The sequence below is a fragment of the Podarcis liolepis genome, assembly GCF_965112155.1.
Source record: "Podarcis liolepis genome assembly, chromosome: 13".
In the NCBI taxonomy this organism is placed as follows: Eukaryota; Metazoa; Chordata; class Lepidosauria; order Squamata; family Lacertidae; genus Podarcis; species Podarcis liolepis.
In genome coordinates this window covers 4,695,827-4,710,528 of record NC_139573.1, presented here as the reverse complement: position 1 = coordinate 4,710,528, position 14,702 = coordinate 4,695,827, and the positions used below count along the sequence as shown (strand labels likewise).

The 14,702-nt window shown below is 50.0% G+C and overlaps 1 protein-coding gene across 1 annotated transcript in view; it reads right to left on the bottom strand.

Moving 5' to 3' along the window:
- DNAH2 (dynein axonemal heavy chain 2) overlaps positions 1–14,314 on the bottom strand; it is a 150,159-nt gene extending 135,845 nt beyond the window's left edge. The window contains exons 1-2 of the mRNA XM_083472428.1: positions 14,133–14,314; positions 10,258–10,403 (exon numbers count right to left, since the gene is read on the bottom strand). Coding sequence (XP_083328554.1) covers positions 10,258–10,387 — 130 coding nt within the window. The 5' untranslated portion in view covers positions 10,388–10,403; positions 14,133–14,314. The remainder of the gene's footprint in view (positions 1–10,257; positions 10,404–14,132) is intronic.
- Positions 14,315–14,702: the final 388 nt, after the last annotated feature.

Sequence of the window (14,702 nt, the reverse complement as noted above, 5' to 3'; positions counted from 1 at the left end):
AACCCCATAGGGAAATTCGTTTTGCGAAGCGCCTGCAAAACGGAAAACCCTTTCGTCTAGCGGGTTTTCCGTCTTGCGAGGCACCACTGTATATAGAAGGATCTGGCAACTTCTGTTTCAGTGTATCTGAAGAAGTGTGCATGCACACGAAAGCTCACACCAAGAACTAACTTAGTTGGTCTTTAAGGTGCTACTGGAAGGAATTTTTTTATTTTGACTATGGCAGACCAACACGGCTACCTATCTGTAACTGTCTTGGATGGTTTAGTTGAGATTCCTGTGTTGCAGGGGGTTGGACTAGATGACCCTGGGGTCCCTTCCGATTCTACAGTTCTATGATTCTCTAAGTGAGGGGAGAGGGCTGCTGTTCTACTCAGATCCTGCCTGTGGGCTTTCTGTTGCAGCATCGGCTGGCTGCTGTGAAAACAGGATGCTGGGCTAGATGAACCCCCTCTGATCTAATCCTGCCGTCAGACTCCTAAAGAAGAGTCCCAGCTTGTCAAGAGCTTGGTGAAGTTTGGCCTCATCCCCTCCTCAGAGAGTCTAAAAGAGAGCTGGGTAATGCCCGGCAGGATCTCCTGCTCCAGCTGACATTCATTTGCACAAAGCCCTGCCAAACTCTGAGGGAACTGTACACACCTGATTTTCAAAAATTCATGGAAATTCGGCTTTCAGCGTGCTCTGTGCGCGTGCTTAAGCGTGGGTTTTGAAACCAGGACTGCGGCGTGGATCCTAACTGGCAAATCAAAAGAACCCAAACAGTAATTTTGTATTTCTTTAAAAAGAAATTTAAAAACCTCATGGATTTTAGGAGACAAGAGTTCAGCTCTTCTTCGGAACATTTGGAGTTGTCAAACCAAATTACAATTAACTTCCCCGTAAACCTGCTTGTGTGTCAGGAGTTGTCATGCACTAAAATGTGTAATAGTTATTGAGAGCGGCAGTTTGAGAAGGGTTTATTTTCTCCCCCATATTTCTCTCCCCCTCCCCCCCCCACACACCAGAGAAGGGCTTGCAGGAGATACAGAAAAGGAAGGCGGGAAGGAGGGAGGCCTGCCAGAGACATTTCAGTGCCTGAGGCAGCATAACCAAATCCACACTCGATCAAGAGGATGGAAAGCTCTCCCTTCTGGGAGCCTGATGGATGTGAGGCTGGCACCAGAGAACGCCTGGGTATAGCTGTCTGTCTCTTGCTGCGTTGTCCTCCTCCTATAAAAGGACTGCCGCAACTTTCCCTGGAGAAGATCAGAGGACTGGGGGATGGCAGGCTAGGCCACCGCAGGCAGCCCTTGTGCTGGGATAGTGTGATGTGCAAAATTAACGCCGGCTCTCACCATATGGCAAGCCGGAGGAATATAGCAGCTGGCACAACTGGAACGTGAAAGCACAGACTCAGCAAGCAAGGAGCAGGAGAGGGGAAAAACTGCAGCAGGCGCGTTTCCCTCGGAGGGAGGCAAACCGGAGAAGAGTAGCTATGGTATACTGCTGCAGCGAACACATCCAGAGGATGTGGCTAGCTTTTGACCAGGCTTCCTCAACCTCAGCCCTCCAGATGTTTTGAGTCTACAACTCCCATCATCCCTGACCACTGGTCCCACTAGCTAGGGATGATGGGAGTTGTAGGCGAAAAACATCGGGAGGGCCAAGGTTGAGAAAGCCTGCTTTTGACTAACTGGCCTTTTGCAGAGGACATCCAATGGCCAAAGAAGTCCTCAGAGCTCGGTTGGTTTCTGCAAAGAGAAGGTCTCCTCCAACTATTGGCACTAAGCGCCTGCCGCTGGCTTGCCCCCACTATGGAGGGGACCGATTTCACACGATGGGCTGACATGTCATGCAACATAACCACACAATATTGAGGGGAGCCCAGCCCACTGCTTAAGAACTGGGGGGGGGGGGTGTGACAAAGTGCCTCAGCCCATTGGGCCTCGGTCTAGCTGGCATGCCTGCCCCCCAGCTACAAACATGACTAAGGCCAATCCCTTTCCAAGACATTGTCCTGGCAAATGGGCCATAAGCCAGGTCCAAGGTAGCTTTTCCAATCCGGCCACATTCTCTCCTGGAGACAAGGGCCTGCATGCCAGTGGTGAGAAGGGCCAGAGGCAAAAAGTGGACAGAGCAAGGGATGTAACAGATGAGGTTTACACACACACACCCCTCTCTCCATCCTCCATCCAGGTAAGCAGGAGCCATTATCCACCATTCAAGGACATAGTCCAGCCAGGCAAAAGCACTCAAGGAGGTGCCGAGCAGGGCCAATGAGTGGCCTGGAGGGGGGGTGTGGCTTGGGGAAGGGCCTGAAGGTCGGACAAAGAGCCCTGGAGCCTTTGGTTTTCCATCCCCACCCTAAACCCTAGGCGAGAGAGGGTGCCTCTCCCAGGAAAACTGGAAGATCTCGTTTCTCCTTGAGGCTCGTAGAGCTGTTTGTCAAGCGAGGGCTCTCTCCCAGGATTGATAACTCATTTGTTAACCAAACCCAGGTTGGGGAGACGCATGCCAATCCCCTCGTCTGCTCTCCTCCTACTGCTGCCATCTGATCAGGGGTTACCTGCTATTGTTAAGTGACAGACAAGGTCCCGCCCTGCTTCCTTTCCTTCCCTCCGCTCACCACCACCCGCTGCTGGAGGAGAGGGAAGACAGGGAGAAGGTGGGATGAAGAACAGGAGGGGCGACCCCTGCAGGTGGGATCCCCAGGCAAGGAATGGCCTGTGGCCCACTCCCTTCATAGGGATGGGTGGGCTGCAAAGACGACACCTAAGACTGGCTCTCCCAGAGTGGGTGGGAATGGGGGGGCCCTGAAACTGGTCCCCCTCCCCAGGCGCCATCGCTTCAGGCATTTTTCTCCCAAAACGGTTGGGGATCTGGGTATGTTTAGCCTGGAGAAGAGAAAACTGAGAGAAGATAGGATAGCTATCTTCAAATATCTCAGGGGCTGTTGCATGGAAGATGGAGGAAGCTTGTATTCTGCTGCTCCAGAGGGCAGGACTCGAACCAATGGATTTGAGTGACAATAAGGGAGATTCTGACCAAACATCAGGAAGAACTTTCTTCCTTGGAAGGTGGTGGGCTCTCCTTCCTTAGAGGTTTTTAAGCAGAGGTTGGGTGGCCATCTGCCAGGGATTCTGTAGCTGTGATTCCTGCATTGGATTCAATGACTTTGTGCTCCCTTCCAACCCTTCAGTTCTATGATTCTTTGAGCCACGGGTCCAGGAAACCTCAATGAAAGCTGGAGCAAAATGGAGTCAAAATCTGTCCACTTGCAGAGAAGCAGGAGCAAGGAAAGAAAGAAAGAAAGAAAGAAAGAAAGAAAGAAAGAAAGAAAGAAAGAAAGGCAAAAGTCTCAACCTGTCCAATCCAAGAGGGTTTGGAATTACAGTGTTGCCCCGCAAGACGAATGCCTCGCAAGACGGAAAACCCGCTAGACGAAAGGGTTTTCCGTTTTGGAGGTGCTTCGCAAAACGAATTTCCTATGGGCTTGCTTCGCAAGACGAAAATGTCTTGTGAGTTCCTGCGGGTTATTTTCCCTTTCTCCCCCCCCCCTTTTTCCCAAGCCACTAAGCCGCTTAACAGCTGATCCGCTAAGCCGCTTATCAGCTAATCCGCTAATCCGCTAAGCCACTTATCAGCTGATCCGCTAATCTGCTAATCCACTAATGGGCTTGCTTCGCAAGACGAAAAAACCGCAAGACGAAGAGACTCGCGGAACGGATTCTTTTCGTCTTGCGAGGCACCACTGTATGAAACTTTGGTGCCCCTTACAAGCCCCATTCCACCCTTGCACACACACACACACACACACACATTTTAAGCAAATCATATACAGTGGTGCCTCGCAAGACGAAAAGAATCCGTTCTGTGATTCTCTTCGTCTAGCGGTTTTTTCGTCTTGCGAAGCCAGCCCATTGACGGATTAGCGGATTAGCGGCTTTTAGAGGCTTATCTGCTGATCGGATCAGCTGATAAGCGGTTTAGCAGCTTAGAAAAAGGGGGGAGGGGGGAAAAACCAGCAGGAACTCGCAAGACATTGTTGTCTTGCGAAGCAAGCCCATAGGAGATTTGCTTTGCGAAGCACCTCCAAAACGGAAAACTCTTTCGTCTAGCGAGTTTTCCGTCTTGCAAGGCATTCGTCTTGCGGGGCACCACTGTATTTTATTGGGGCCGCCAAAGGGACCTCGTCCCCGAGGAGTTAGAAAGTGAGGCATTGGGAGGGGCTGGCTAATAAATAATCGGCACATAGCCAGTAATTGCATGCAACCAGTCGGGCAAGACACACAGGCTAGCAATCTATAAATCGGTTGCGGGGAGAGTTTTTGAGGAGCTCGTGTACGGACTGATTGGCCGCGGGGCCATGCAAACTGAAGCAATCTGGGAGAGTCACTTTGCCGCTTCTTGAGAGCTTCCAAGTGGCAGGTTGAAGTGCTCGCTTGGTACGCATATATTGCTTGCTGTTTAGAATAAAATCTTTAATCTTCTCGCTCACTTGTGGTGTGAGATCAGCACATAGATCAGCACAGGAAGACCAACCTGGAACCATTTTGATTCCCAAACTGACCAAATGTTTTCTCTGCAAGGTCAAAGGAAAATGGAAAAGCCTCCCCATTGTCTCTTTCCTCACAAATCCTGTCTTAAGGGCACATTTAAGATATGAATAGGGTGTGAGCCTGTGACCTGGCCCAGGAACTAAGTATTTATCATTACAAAAGACTGGCCAGGCTACCCAGGCAATCTAATCAAGTATCAGGAGATAAACGACAAGAGAAAAACAACATTCAAATTTCTGTTTTAAGACCGCCTTTTCTGTGATGTAGGTATGATGTATCTGAGGGGTGGTCTTAGGTTACACCCCTTCTGTGGTGTATGTATGATGTTTCTGGGGGTGGTCTTGATCTACAGGGTGTCAATTTCAAAAGTCTTTATAAGGCCTTGCACGCAATTTTTCTGGGTCCTCCTCCTTTCCTGCGTGAGAGGGGAACACCCTGTTGCAACAGATCAATAAAGATCAGGCTTACTAGCTGCTTTGCTTCTCAATATTCTCTGGTTGGCCTCTGTTATCTTCTCCTACCAATAGGGAAGCTATGTAAGGACTCTATATGGGCTCTTGGATACCCCATAAGCGAAAAAGAGCAATTTTTGTTTACAACAGTGGTACCTCGGAACTCGAATGGCTCCGTTTAGACACCGAAAACCAGGTTTTTGCTCCGGTTTTTGAAAATTCCTCGGAACGCAAACGTCCAATGCGGTTTCCTCTGTTCAAAAACCTAGCTGTCAAGCTGCGCCTCAGAATGTTTCGGAAGTCAAACGGTCGTCCGGAACGGATTACGTTTGAGTTCCGAGGTACCACTGTACTTCTGAATCTCATTTTAAAAGAACCACCTTGCAATGGGCAAGACGGGTGTCATTCTAAGCAGACCTGGGTCTTGCCGGCCTTTTAATTTTGCCCCAGAGTTGCTCTCTCACCCCATGGCATTGTGGGAAATGTAAACGGTGCGCAGAAACAACAGAAAGCTCCCTTGTACCAAGTGAAGACCAGGGCGGGATTTAGGTTTGATGAGGCCCTCAGCTACTGAAGGTAACGGGGCCTTTTATATGTCCAGCTGTCCTTTGTCAATAACAAATTGTCACTGTTTTTTGTGTTGAATATATGCTATATGGTCATTGATGGACCTAACAGGTTTCTAAGGCCATTTGCACATGTTGCCCTGAAACCAGTCCATGCAGAATGGAGGCACCCTATATATAGAAATGAACAAACCAGTGATATTTTAGGCAGTGGCGTAGCGTGGGTTGTCAGCACCCGGGGCAAGGCAAGTAATTTGCGCCACCTAAACCGTGGATTTGCGCCCCCTAACCCTAACCCCCAGATGTTGCGCCCAGTGTGCCCGGCCCCCCTGCACCCCCCATGCTACGCCACTGATTTTAGGGAGCAGGCTAGCAGGCGGGGCCCGTGACTTACATCATAGGAGCCTGCACAATACAAAACACTGTTGCTGTATGTAGGTTTTATTTTATTTGTTTTTTATCTACGTCCAATGTAGATTTTCCAGTATGGCCACATTCTCTCCTGGAGCCAAGGGCCTGCATGCCAGTGGTGAGCAGGGCCAGAGGCAAAAAGTGGACAGAGAAAGGGATGTAACAGATGAGGTTTACACACACACACCCCTCTCTCCATCCTCCATCCAGGTAAGCAGGAGCCATTATCCACCATTCAAGGACACAGTCCAGCCAGGCAAAAGCACTCAATGAGGTGCCGAGCAGGGCCAATGAGTGGCCTGGAGGGGGGGTGTGGCTTGGGGAAGGGCCTGAAGGTCGGACAAAGAGCCCTGGAGCCTTTGGTTTTCCATCCCCACCCTAAACCCTAGGCGAGAGAGGGTGCCTCTCCCAGGAAAACTGGAAGATCTCGTTTCTCCTCAAGGCTCATAGAGCTGTTTGTCAAGCGAGGGCTCTCTCCCAGGATTGATAACTCAATTGTTAACCAAACCCGGCTTGGGGAGACGCATGCATGCCAGTCCCCTCGTCTGCTCTCCTCCTACTGCTGCCATCTGATCAGGGGTTACCTGCTATTGTTAAGTGACAGACAAGGTCCCGTCCTGCTTCCTTTCCTTCCCCCGCTGCTGGAGGAGAGGGAAGACAGGGAGAAGGTGGGATGAAGAACAGGAGGCAGCCCCTGCAGGTGGGATCCCCAGGCAAGGAATGGCCTGTTGCCCACTCCCTTCATAGGGGTGGGTGGGCTGCAAAGACGACACCTAAGACTGGCTCTCCCAGAGTGGGTGGGAATGGGGGGGCCCTGAAACTGGTCCCCCTCCCCAGGCGCCATCGCTTCAGGTATTTTTCTCCCAAAACGGTTGGGGATCTGGGTATGATTAGCCTGGAGAAGAGAAAACAGAGAAGATAGGATAGCTATCTTCAAATATCTCAGGGGCTGTTGCATGGAAGATGGAACAAGCTTGTATTCTGCTGCTCCAGAGGGCAGGACTCGAACCAATGGATTTGAGTGACAATAAGGGAGATTCTGACCAAACATCAGGAAGAACTTTCTTCCTTGGAAGGTGGTGGGCTCTCCTTCCTTAGAGGTTTTTAAGCAGAGGTTGGGCGGCCATCTGCCAGGGATTCTGTAGCTGTGATTCCTGCATTGGATTCAATGACTTTGTGCTCCCTTCCAACCCTTCAGTTCTATGATTCTTTGAGCCACGGGTCCAGGAAACCTCAATGGAAGCTGGAGCAAAATGGAGTCAAAATCTGTCCACTTGCAGAGAAGCAGGAGCAAGGAAAGAAAGAAAGAAAGGCAAAAGTCTCAACCTGTCCAATCCAAGAGGATTTGGAATTACAGTGGTGCCCCGCAAGACGAACGCCTCGCAAGACGGAAAACTCGCTAGACGAAAGAGTTTTCCGTTTTGGAGGTGCTTCGCAAAACAAATTTCCTATGGACTTGCTTCGCAAGACGAAAATGTCTTGCGAGTTCCTGCGGGTTATTTTCCCTTTCTCCCCCCCTTTTTCCCAAGCCACTAAGCCGCTTAACAGCTGATCCGCTAAGCCGCTTATCAGCTGATCCGCTAAGCTGCTAAGCCACTTATCAGCTGATCCACTAATCTGCTAATCCTTCAATGGGCTTGCTTCGCAAGACGAAAAAACCGCAAGACAAAGAGACTCGCGGAACGGATTCTTTCCGTCTTGCGAGGCATCACTGTATGAAACTTTGGTGCCCCTTACAAGCCCCATTCCACCCTTGCACACACACACATTTTAAGCAAATCATATATCCCCCTGGAACAGCCAAAAGATGTCGCTAAGGGGTCATTGTAAACAAAACACCCAAAAAAACCCCAAAAGGTAATGGGCCCAGGATGCTTCTGCCCCACATCTGTAACATGAGCACTGGGGGATGTTGCTCAGCCTCCCATCTCTGGTTAGAGACGTCCAGAGCAAGGCTGGCTCTCCGCCATTTGTTTGTGCCCCCCGCAGAGCGGCATGTCTTGTGGCGCACGAGCAAAACCTGGAAAACTAGAAGCAGGCGCCACGGCTGAGTTCCCTTGCACACACATCGCAGGCATGTCATCTGTTTCACCTCTGCACCTCGGAGACCTCGGGAATACTCTCCTTTGAATAATATGCCTTAACCAGCTCTGGGAGTGTGGCAGCACCTCTCAGCGCCCAGGATGGAGCCCAATGCCACTGGATGCTTCCCTCCCGGTGGAGCAGAATCCATCCACGGCCGGACACTCGCAAGACACCTGTAGCTGCAAGGAGGAAGAGGAAGCAGGGCAAGGCGGCTTCCTCCAGCAGCTGGCATCCATTCCCCCGCTTCAAAATCAAATGATCGTAACAAATAAATAGATAAGCCTTCCTGATGCTGAAGCACGTCCCATGTGGACCTCCTCCCATCTCACTGCTCTGTATTTAGATTATGTGCAGTTTAAAATCAGTACTGGAGGCGATGCGTGATTTTGCCAGCTGGGCTTTTTAAACCCCCCCCTAAAAAATCTATAAAAATTATAAACAAGCAAACAGATGAATAAGCAAGCACGGACAAGACGAAGGAGCCCAGGGGAGCCGACAGGACAATTAGCCAAGGGGCAGGTTCAGATCGGAGGGGGCTTCCTCCTCCTCTTCTGAACCACAATGTTCCTTCAGGAGGGTCTACCTCTGTCCAGCCTCTTCCCTCCCCTCCTCTTGCCCAGCTCTCTTTCATCTCCTCTCCCGCACTCCCTGTTCCATAATCAAACTCCCTGCGCTCGCCGAAGAAGAGCCTCCCGCGGCTCCGGCTCGTGGGGGCCCAGCCACAGCTGTACTTCCCAATTCAGGCAGCATTCAATCGCCTGACAGGGGATGTCATTTCCCTGCCTGTCGTGGCAGATGGGATTGGTGGAGAGGGGCTCTGCGCCCGGTTACATTAGGCAGACGAGGACCACCGCCAGGATGCAAGCGCTGCTCGGAGCTTTGAAGAGCTGCCGTTGTAAATCCCGATGGGTTACTGTGGAAACACACCGGCGGAATGGGGAGGGAGGGTGCTAAGGGGGCGGGGTGAGTGGGAGACAGAACGCACAAGATGCGGCTACTGCCCACAATGACCTTGACCTTTGGGGGGTTCTATTGCCACAGGGCGAGGTCCAGAAATAGAAGAATTCTTTTTTGGGGGAGCGCTCTGGTCTCCTACCTCAGCTTATACAAGGTGTGACATATTTTTATTTACATGGCTTGGAAGGATGCTAATGACGAGGAAATCACAAGTGTTTCCTTGGCCAGCACTACGCCAAAGCAGCCGGCCTGATCCAGATAAGGAGATTGGTGCACGGAAAGAGGCGCTGGGCTCCTACTGCCTGCTGGTTCAGGAACCGAGAGGATACGCACCCGAAGGCTGCCTGCACACACTCCCCATCCACACACCCTGGTCTAGCGCAGCTGGTCACATGCAGATTCAGCCATTTTTATGCCAGGACGGAATCACAGCATTGGACTTTTGCAAAATAAGGAATCGTCAGAAATGTTTCCAAATGGCAGGGGGTAATGCTGGAAGGGAGAGTGGGAGAAAGAGGATGGAGGGCAGGCATAGAGCTCAAGGGCCTCCCTCCAAGGTTGGCAGAAGGTAGCCCAGATCAGCAAATAGATCGGTTCCTCCTCTACCCCTTGGCAGAGAGGAGGGAAGCTGAGTTGAGAGGACAAAAGCAGCTAGGAAGGTGGGCATTCTCAACTCTAAGGTTCCCAAAACGTTGCAGCTGCCCCCCCCCCACCTGGATGTTACCCTTCTTACGACGAGGCCTGTGTGTGTTCTGCAATACTTGGGATCACACCACAAAAACGAAGAAGGAAAAAGAATAGAGATGAAAGGCTGCAATCTGAGCAATCAGCTTCCTTTCTTTCAGCAAAGGTATGTTTGAAAGAGTGAGAAATCTCACAAGCCAACTCGGGGCTGAGGGGAACTTCTTGTGGTTGTGAGAGCAGGGTACGGGGAGCTCATTTGACAGTCTGATGAGCTCCTCCCCAGAGCTAGCAAAGCCCTTCAAAATAATAAGCCACCATAGGCAACTGCATTATTTACACTGCAGTTTTGTGATGCCTCTGAGAAGCAGTGAGTGCACACAGCTGTCCCCGAGGATGGAGCCCACACGCAACACTTAAAAGATCCGGCTCCAGCGGCAAAAAGCCTCATCACGGGCGCCAAACGTTCCTGAGGTGGCAGATCAAAGGGGCATTCAGCCTACTCAGCAGCGGCTGAGGATCTGGGACCGGAACACCTGAAGGGGAAACAACTTTTTGTGGAAATACCAGGAGGCTCCTCGGGGATGAGCGGCTCTGGGGGCGTTTCGCTCGGCTGCTGCACAGGCGCAGGGGCTGTACGGCTGCTGGTCTTCTTCCCTTTCTTTTCGCCAGGCGTGCCACGCCGCTTGGCACTCATCTTTCACCACGGGATCCTGTAAAAAGTCATAAACACCATGAATAAAGGCAAGGCACACAAGCCAGAAAGAACGGCTCTTTGGCTAGAGTCATCGCTGTTGTTCTTGCATCCTCCCCTCTCTCTTTCTTTACAGCTTCCTCTTCCCTCCTTTAATGTGGCCCCCAGTGTGTCTCAGGGGCCAGGACCTGGGTTCAAGTCCCTACTCAGTCATGAAGCTCAGAGGGCAACCCTGCATCTTTCTCTCTCTCAGCCTAAACCAGGCTTCCTCAACCTCGGCCCTCCAGATGTTTTTTGGCCTGCAACTCCCATGATCCCTCGCTAGCAGGACCAGTGGTCAGGGATGAGGGGAATTGTAGTCTCAAAACATCTGGAGGGCCGAGGTTGAGGAAGCCTGCCCAAAGCTCACAGGCTTGGTGTGGGGGTAAAATGAGGTGAGAACTATCTATCCACTCCTTGGGCGGGAGAAATAAAGCACAATAAAAAATAATAGCGGATACTCTTGAGAGTCCCATGGACTGCAAGAAGATCAAACCTCTCCATTCTGAAGGAAATCAGCCCTGAGTGCTCACTGGAAGGACAGATCCTGAAGCTGAGGCTCCAAGACTTTGACCTCCTCATCAGAAGAGAAGAATCCCTGGAAAAGACCCTGATGTTGGGAAAGATGGAGGGCACAAGGAGAAGGGGACGATGGAGGACAATATGGTTGGACAGTGTTCTCGAAGCTACCAGCATGAGTTTGACCAAACTGCGGGAGGCAGTGGAAGACAGGAGTGCCTGGTGTGCTCTGGTCCAGGGGGTCACGAAGAGTCGGACACAACTAAACGACTAAACAACAACAACAAAATAATATGCCCCTCCGTGAGCTCAGCAGTCAGATCAACCTGTTCCCGTGCATAAATCTTGGTGGGCAGCACTGCTATTTCTCCATATTCCCTAATCTTCACCCTCCCCTATTATATCCCTTGTCCATCACAACAGCCTCATGTCATCTTCCCAACCAAATCACCCTACACACCTTTCCATGCCCAGCCAGTCAGTTTCCACCTACCAACTTTCAACCCACACAACATCCTCCTTCCAACATCATCAATTCTATCATCGCATTCAACTAGTTGCCTCTCTCCCATCCCACCTGCTGACCTCAAGCCCCCTGGGCACGTCTTTCACCAGCCCACACATGTGAATGTGATCAGCATCCATCCCCTTGACAATCCTCCAGCCAGGACCCAGCACTAACTGTCACCGACTAACTGTCACCCCCTTTATTTTATTACAATTATGTTATGCTGTTATTATTAATTACCTGCCTTTCACTCTAAGGTCCCAGGGCGAGTTATGACATCAAAACACAACATTAAAAAGCAGCTTAAAACACACTTACAATCACAAAAATAAGGTGGGTCCTAAAAATCGACACCTCCAGTATCAAATGCAAGGGTAACTGCCCTTCGAAGGGCAGTATACAAATTTAATTAATTAATTAATTAATAATAATAATAATAATAATAATAATAATAGGGGTATCAAATGAATGAATTTATTATTTTGGTCACAGACGAGTTGCAGCTCACGTACAAAATCAGGGAAGTCATGAAATAGGGATCCATTTAAATTTGCAGTTCAGTATAACAGGGACAGTACAGATTTGGCAGCAATTATAATATATAAATTAGATCTTACTCACTAAAATATAACCCGAAGTTGTCATTTAAAACCTTAATCATAATGACATCACAGCTTGTTCCCTAAATTTTATGGCAACCGCACAGAATTTGACCACCTTTAACGTGATCTCTGGATCTTTGTCCTCAGCATTTGCCAGGAGATAGATATATCATCACTCTTCTCCAAGCTTGGCACAGCAGACAAGGTTTCCTACCCTCTGTCCCCCATTTTTTCAACGCAACAATCCTGGGAGGTAGACTGAGAAATGCCAGTAGCCAAGGGAGGGTTGATTCCCCTAATTTTTAACTGAATTTATCTGGTTTTATTTTATATTGCTAAGACCTTTTTTTATAACGCGACTAAGAAATGTAATAAAAAATAACAATAGGGAAAGTTATGTTATAAGAATTCTAAGGTCTCAAATACAGAATAAATGTTCATAAATGTACAAGGCAAACACACATACAGTATGTAAGTACATAAACCACATGTCTGAAATAGTACAGGGGAGCAATCCCGAAGCCATTTTGACTCTGTCAAATTGACCTCAAATATTTCTCTGCAAGGAGGAAGGAAATGGGAATAGCTTTCCAATGGTCTTTGGGCTGTAGGGGCTTACACCTCCCTGTAAATACAGCCTGGCAAGTATCTGTTAAGCTGAGCAAACTATCAATATGTGTAAGAGATTCAGGAACTAAAAGTATTTACTATCTCAAAGGAATGGCCAGGCTACCCAGAAAAGGCAATCAATTAAGGCAGGATCAGGTACCCTGGCAGACAGGAGAGATGCAACCCTCTCAAATTTCTGCTGGAGACCACCTCCTTCTGTGATGTAGGTATGATTTTTTTTTGGGGGGGTGGTCTTGGGGTACAGGATGGGCAATTTCAAAAGTCTTTATAGAGGCTTGCACACCATTGTTCTCTCCTGCCTCCTTGCAAGGAGGGGAGGGAACTCTGTTGCCACAGAAAAATAAAGATCTGCCTTGCTTTCTATCCATTCATCTCTGACCGATCATGGACTTAGGGGACTCAGAGTCCCTTGGGGAATTGGGCAGCAAAAGCCAAACCCACTATTTTTTTCTATTTACAGGTAGGTAGCCGTGTAAGGGACGCGGGTGGTGCTGTGGGTTAAACCACAGAGCCTAGGGCTTGCCAATCAGAAGGTCGGCAGTTTGAATCCCTGCAACGGGGTGAGCTCCCGTTGCTCGGTCCCTGCTCCTGCCAACCTAGCAGTTCGAAAGCACATCAAAGTACAAGTAGATAAATAGGTACCGCTCCAGCGGGAAGGTAAACGGTGTTTCCGTGCGCTACTCTGGTTCGCCAGAAGTGGCTTAGTCCTGCTGGCCACATGACCTCCCGGAAGCTGTACGCCGGCTCCCTCGGCCAGTAAAGCGAGATGAGCGCCGCAACCCCAGAGTCGGCCACGACTGGACCTAATGGTCAGGGGTCCCTTTACCTTTACCTAGCCATGTTGGTGTGCCGCAGTCGAAACAAACAAACAAAATTCCTTCCAGTAGCACCTTACAGACCAACTACCAGTAACAAACTCAGTTGGTCTTTAAGGTGCTACTGGAAGGAATTTTTTATTCAGAGTTGTTCTGCCTGGCCTTTGGCTTGGAGCCAATTTGATTCCCTCCCCCTCTTTCTTTTTCCTTCTCCTCCTGTGATGAGGATGCATTTTTACATTTTAATGTTTCAATATCTTAACGTGGTATTTTAATCTTGTTTTTAAGTTCTATTCATTCAATTTGTTTTTATTATTGCTTGTTAGCCGCCCTGAGCCCGGCCTTGGCTGGGGAGGGCGGAGTATAAATAAAAAATTATTATTATTATTATTATTATTATTATTATTATTATTATTATTATTATTTTCCTATAACAGTCCTAACCTGAGTCACGATTCGAACCTGGGTCTCCCTGAGCCCAAGTGCAGCACCTTAACCACACTGGAACCCAATTGCCCCTTTCCAGCCACCGTCCCCTATTTCCCCCCCCCTGGCCCCCCACCAACTAGCCCCCCCTGCCCCATTTCCACATTGCGTCCGTCTCTCTCCCCCCCCCAATCCTCCACAATACCCACCTTTCCCAGCTCCCAACTTGGCACCTGTTCCCCCCCTACAACTCCAAACGCTCTTGGTCCTTTCCCAGACTCCGCCCACCCCTCAACGTTTCCCCGGGCAACGGATCAACGGGAAAAGCTTAGGGGAGGAGCGCGAGCTCCGCGAGGCTACCAATGGGGCGGCGAGGGAGGGGCGCGCGGCCTAAAAGGCTGCCTCAAGCAACCGTTGCGAGGGCGAGGAGGCGCGCGCTCGCCTCGTAATTTATAACCGGAGGGGAGGCGGGACTTGCTAAGCGGGGAGGGGCTGTGAGAGCAGTGAGTGACATGAGGAGGAGGAGCGAAAGAGAGCGTTCCTTGCCTTGCGCGTGTCAGCTGGGAATGGGGAGGAGCCGGAGGGGCGGGGCGGTGGATTGACGATGTCAATCACTACACAGGCTCGAGGACGCAAAAAGTGAGCGTTGTGGAGGGAAAAAGCTTGTCAATCACGTTCAGAGCGTCACCTAATTGGATAAAGTTTGAGCCCGGGGCGGGGGCAATGTGATAAGGCCCCCTTTTTTAAAAAAGCGTTGGACGATGTGAGAGACGTTTGTC